The sequence below is a fragment of the Salmo trutta genome, chromosome 18 (genome assembly GCF_901001165.1).
Source record: "Salmo trutta chromosome 18, fSalTru1.1, whole genome shotgun sequence".
Taxonomy (NCBI): Eukaryota; Metazoa; Chordata; class Actinopteri; order Salmoniformes; family Salmonidae; genus Salmo; species Salmo trutta.
The window spans coordinates 8,772,165-8,778,164 of record NC_042974.1 but is presented as its reverse complement, the minus strand read 5'-3'; the positions used below and the strand labels follow the sequence as shown (position 1 = coordinate 8,778,164).

The window sequence follows — 6,000 nt, the reverse complement described above, 5'->3', positions numbered from 1 at the left end:
TGAAAGAAAATGACAGCGCATGGGAGAGAAAAAGACGGAGAAGAGAAGAGAGGAGAGAAGCATGGATGAACAAGTTACTAAAAATACTTCCTTCCACCACCTCGTCCTCTCACAGAGCATAAAAGATGTACCCTAGTTTAATAAATCTGTCAGCTCCCTTTCGCCTATTTCACGTTTTTCAAAATGTCCTTTGTCAATTCATCTCTCATTCTTAATACAGAGGCATCTTTGGTCCACGTCTCATCATCAGTCCTCTTCTCATCGTCAGCCCTTATTGTCTTTCATTTTACAACATATGTCACTCACTCCCCTCTCTTTCCTTCCTCATCCTTTCTTACCTCTCTATGAAGTTCCCTCAAATCATTGAGTCAATTCGTTCATAGCTTTATTGATCCCTGCCCGGTTGACAGTGTGGTATCTTCATGGGTTGCATGTTCTGAGACAGCTAGGTCTCAGAGGTTCTGTATTTGATTCAGGATCTGCAGGGAATCGGCTTCTTTCTGGAATGTTTACCTTCTTCACAGCAGTAGATTCAAATATTTTTGGTCATGTCATCTTATCTGTTCAAATAATCTTGCCATCTTAATGGCTAAGGGGGGTATAATGTTGCTGTTGGCATGCACAACATTTCCACACATTTATTAGTTATGTGCTGTATAATGTGTTCTCTTAGCCTTGAAATACATTCCCTTTGTGTTCTCTATGCAGGAGAGATATGTCTGGGCGTCTTCCCAAATGGCAACCTATTCCCTTTATAGTGTGAGCCCTATTCCTATAGATCAAAAGTAGTGCACTATATAGGGAATATGATGCCATTGGGGATGCAAGCATGCAATACCTTTTATAGTTTTTATTGGCCATAATTAATAACTACAAAAAGTTGCTGTCATAACCAGCTGGGTGTATGCTGTTCAACTGGTTTAATATTATTGGTTAACATGTTGCTGTCATAACCAGCTGGGTGTATGCTGTTCAACTGGTTTAATATTATTGGTTAACATGTTTCTGTCATAACCAGCTGGGTGTATGCTGTTCAACTGGTTTAATATTATTGGTTAACATGTTTCTGTCATAACCAGCTGGGTGTATGCTGTTCAACTGGTTTAATATTATTGGTTAATATGTTGCTGTCATAACCAGCTGGGTGTATGCTGTTCAACTGGTTTAATATTATTGGTTAATATGTTGCTGTCATAACCAGCTGGGTGTATGCTGTTCAACTGGTTTGATATTATTGGTTAACATGTTGAAACTGTAGGAATGAAGGTCTTATATTGTTCTGTTTGTTATTGTATGCATGGATTAATAAAGTAAGGTATAATTTAAGCAGTTATAATAAGGATAGCATGTACAGAGTGTAGGAAATGAAGATAATTGACTTAAGAGATACCGATAAGAAAGAAAAAACAGAACGGTAGACCAATGAACCATTTAGTAATTAACAAAGCACGTTTCTCACCTCACAATGATTTTACCATAGAACCTCATATAGTAGACTGAAGTTCAATTAGGTAACATTTTATTTAATTTATTCATTTAATTTTTCAAAACAAATTTTTTTCATAATAAATGTTACTGAGGTCAATAATAAAGACATTGTCACAATTTGAAAATAAAATACTGTAGAAAAAAATAGCACATGTAGAAATTAAAAAAGAAATTAACAATCAAAGAATTTATAATAATCCTCATTATTTATAGGTCATAGTAGTACTCATTCCAAGTCCATCAGGTCACCAGGACAGCAGAACAGAGCTGACAGTAGAATGACAAAAACACAAACGGTTCAAATGATCTCTTCCTATTTCGTCTTCAGGTTGTTTGCATCAGCCCAAGCATACACAAAACAATCATGTTATAGGACCACTTATAGGAACACATACAGCAACATCATCAGTAGTATACGTCTTCATTCGCACATAGCTAGGTTTAGTTTGGGGGGCAGGTATAGGGAGGAAGGCCGTCCGTTACTGTTACTGCCCCAGGAATTGGGAAGGAGCAGGAATGGGGAGAAAGTCCGTGATACCCTGGAGACATGACCTCATCCTGCTTATCATCATGCCAGGTCTCTACTGTCCACTATCATTACCTTGTACAGTTTGAGGACAGTCAGGCTACTACTGGACAGGGTCAATATATCTATTAGATCAGGTTGGCATTTGTAGAAAAACAAAACAGATGTTTAACGGGGGAATAAAGAATCCAACTGAAAAGAAAAGTAATTGCCGATCGACGTCATCGTAAAATCTTCTATATCTAGCAACACTTAATAACATTTAATTTGGTATTTTTGTCATTTTTTTATTTGTTTTTTATTCCAAAAATGGTTGGAGGAGGAGCAGATATAGCTTGCGTGGTCATCTATACAACAGGCTATAAAACACCACTTTGTCACTGTCCAGAAAGCACATATAGATGTGGTTGTACTGTATATAAATATGTACTGTAATAAGATACGTTTTGCGTGCATGGAGTGTTCCAGTATCAGAATGATCGCATTCAGAACATTCTGACTTCTCCTTCCAGAATTCTGTAAAACACTTTGCCTTAGTTTTCAACAACAGTGTGGAATCTAAGGCATCATGATTTCTTAACTGGCAAAAATGAATCTTAATCATAACTTGACATAAGTCTCTCTTGATCAAGATTAATCGGAGGCCATTTTGTCTTTGCACTGTTGATAGATCAGGCAGCCAAACGTTCCTTTAGTCTGTGTTTTGGCCATCATTGCCACCATAAAAAGTGCAGATACTTTGGCTGATTAGTCAAACATACAGTAGGTAGCATCTTTATCCTTTCACTTCCTTCTTCACTGTTACCTTGCCTTCCCATTATGCCATCTCTTTTCTATTTCACTCGTCATCTGTTGTTGCACATGTTTGGCGTTGGGTTTTCTTTATTTACCCCATTTGTACGTTTTAAGTATTTTCTCATAGAAAAGGTCCCAGTTAACACAAACACAGGATATGTAAATTAAACATTGGAGTTTATAGTTGTAATATATCTTCCTCAATTGTATACCTCTCCTCACCCGTTTGCATCTCTCTTCTCCCGTTTGGACAACCAATATCCTGGTAATAAACTGAATAAAACTGAACAATTGGTTGGATTGATGGTTGGTTTAAGATGTTTAGGTACTCCTGTTGATTATTCTGCAGTTCCAAACCCTCTTCCTTATAATCAGTATAGTCCAATAGAATACCTCCCTGGTGCTATTTCCTAAAGCCTAGTTTGTTGGGTTTTAAGAATCTAAAGGAATGATGTTCTGTTTTATTTTTTAGTCCATTTGACATTCAGGTATAACACCATCCCACCATGTCTTGGGTAACATGAAAGACAAAATGTTATTTTGTAGTTTTTGTTGGATTTCGTTTGTTCATTATTATACACTTTTTAGTGGTCTTCTGATCTCCTGATTGGTCTTCTGGAGTCATAAAAAGTTTGTCGGGCCAGTGACCAGAGACAGTAAGGATCACACATAATACTCCTTGTCCTTATTCTTCTTGCTCTTGAAGGAGGTCTTGGCTGCGTTCGGCGGTTTGTCCTTCACCAATGTCCCGTTGGACTGCGATGTGTTACTGATGTAGTTACGGCTCTCATCCACATGGTAAGATCCCTCGTCCCGGTTGCGGTATTTGTACATGGCGTAGAGCAGGATGAGGATACAGAGGGCGGCTGCCGCTATGATGCCAACCACCATCCCTGTGGTACTGCTGGACTCACGGAACACCCCCTCCGATGGACCTGGGTAGCCCTTCACCGCCGGGCCTGTTGGGTTAGCTGTGGAGAGGGAGAGAAAGAGAGAAGGAGGATGTGGTTATTATAAATAGCTCATATTCAACACAAGATAGCTTACGCCATTTCACACAGAACACATTCCAAAGCATATAATATGCTACCAAAAAAATACTCAATGTAGTAACACAATGGAAGTTTATTTTCAAATTCATTGAAATTCACACAATGACAACATAATGCGAATGGATTTATATCAGGAGCATGAACATCAATATTGAGTATGATCAATATCTTTAGCCGCTATGAAGGTGTGCTAGCAGATTCCAGATCCCCTGACCTGAGTGTAACTTAACAACAGAGTCACTTCATTCTGTTTTTATGACTAACTCATAACCAGCACCAACTTACCAACAACACCTCAACCATTACATGGATGATCTCACCCACAATAACTCATACTCACAGCTCAAAACTCACAGATCTCACACATACATTAAATGAAAAGGCAAATACGGAAGAGTAGTGATATGAGGACATGTTGACAGTCCATGATGACTCATAGTGACCAACAAATGAAAAGACAATTTAGAGCAAAACAGCCTTTCCATTATGATGCAAATTAGGGTGCCTTCAGAAAGTATTCACACCTCTTGACTTTTTCCACATTGTGTTGTGTTCTAGACAGATTTTTGGACACTGGTCTGCACAGTGTAATTAATTTTTTCTAAAGTTTTACAAATGAATTAAAAATGAAAAGCTGAAATGTCTTTAGTCAATAAGTATTCAACCCCTTTGTTGTGGCAAGCTTAAATAAGTTCAGGAGTAAAAATGTGCTTAACAAGTCACATAATAAGTTGAATGGACTCACTCTACATTATCCAGTGCCCGTGCTCCAAATTACAAATCGGGAAGACCACATGCACACTGAGACATGGGTCATAGAACACAAAAGCTCTATTAGAGCAAGGAGGAGAACTACCCTCTAGCAGCCCACTTTATTCAGCACCAACACCTAGTCAATGAACTAAAGATCTGAGCTATAGAGAAAATGCGGAGGAATGAGAGAGGAGGTGATTTTGACCTTTTCTTACTTCAAAAAGAGGGTAAATGGATCCATCTCCTAGACGCTGTCGCCCCCCATGCATTAAACAAACAACTAGATCTGAACTTTTTTCTCTAGTATACATAATCCTTCCTTGCTCTGCTGAGTTATTGATAATCATCACAATGTGCCTTGTGCGTTTTTTTACGCACCAGTGCATGTATTGTATTTTACACATGCAGCTCTGATAGAGTAATCCTTTACGCACCTTCTTTGTATACATTCCTATGTGATATTTTTCCTGTTGCGTCTATACACTGACGTGATAATATTGTAGATTTGTTTTGTGTATAGTTATTTACCGGTCATGTGACATTTACCTGTCCTCACCTTTACTTCTAGAGAAGCATCAGCTTCCGTCCACAAAGCTGCCTGAGGAAGACTCTAGAAGTCGGAACTCGCTGCAGTTGTGTGTCCTGATGTACCATGCTGACTGCTCCTACATGTACAGTTGAAGTCGGAAGTTTACATACACCTTAGCCGATAGCTGATCATATTTCAACCACATAAAAGATTAATCAAAGCCAAACTGAAATCTTATCAGAAACATGTTGGGGGATTTTCACAGCTTTCTATTTCCTTACAACCGGTCAAACTGATGTCCTTTGGACATTTTGCATGGACAATCTTTGATTTTAATATGTTTTTATTGTATTTTATCCCAGGTCTCCAAACGTCTTTGCTCCTCGAAAGAAGCAGTGATGACAGAGAATTTTACCGATGTCAACTAGATTGAAGCATTTCTTTCATTCTATAAATGTATGACATTATTCTGTTAAGCAGGGCTTTATTTAGTCTTCTAAGGCCAAATATAATGACAGAAGAGAAGCTGCAAGTTGAGTAATACATAGCCTATGAAAATGTCGGAAATTCTAAGCAGAAAAATATCTGTATTAGGCACACAAAAAAAATCCTGCACCCCCTGTCAAAAATTCTTTCCATCTCTGACTGTAGCCTACAGCGCAATTTTAATATTTGCGGTTAGGGTCATGTGCAACTCTCAGATTTTGACTTTCTCACATATAGTTGGGCAGTTCCAGATAGATTATTAGCTATTGCGGGTGGGTGCGGGTGAACAAACATTTGACCCGCACACCACAAGTATTAATACTTTGTGAAGGTACTGTACAAATTAGCAACAGAATGATCCACATCAGTTT

At 38.3% G+C, this 6,000-nt stretch overlaps 1 protein-coding gene across 21 annotated transcripts in view; it reads right to left on the bottom strand.

Moving 5' to 3' along the window:
- Positions 1-1,502: 1,502 nt before the first annotated feature.
- LOC115152808 (neurexin-1a) overlaps positions 1,503-6,000 on the bottom strand; it is a 758,004-nt gene continuing 753,506 nt past the window's right edge. For all 21 annotated transcript variants that reach the window (XM_029697621.1, XM_029697623.1, XM_029697634.1 and 18 more), the window contains one exon: positions 1,503-3,780. In XM_029697621.1, the coding sequence (XP_029553481.1) occupies positions 3,473-3,780 (308 nt within the window). In that variant the 3' untranslated portion in view covers positions 1,503-3,472. The remainder of the gene's footprint in view (positions 3,781-6,000) is intronic.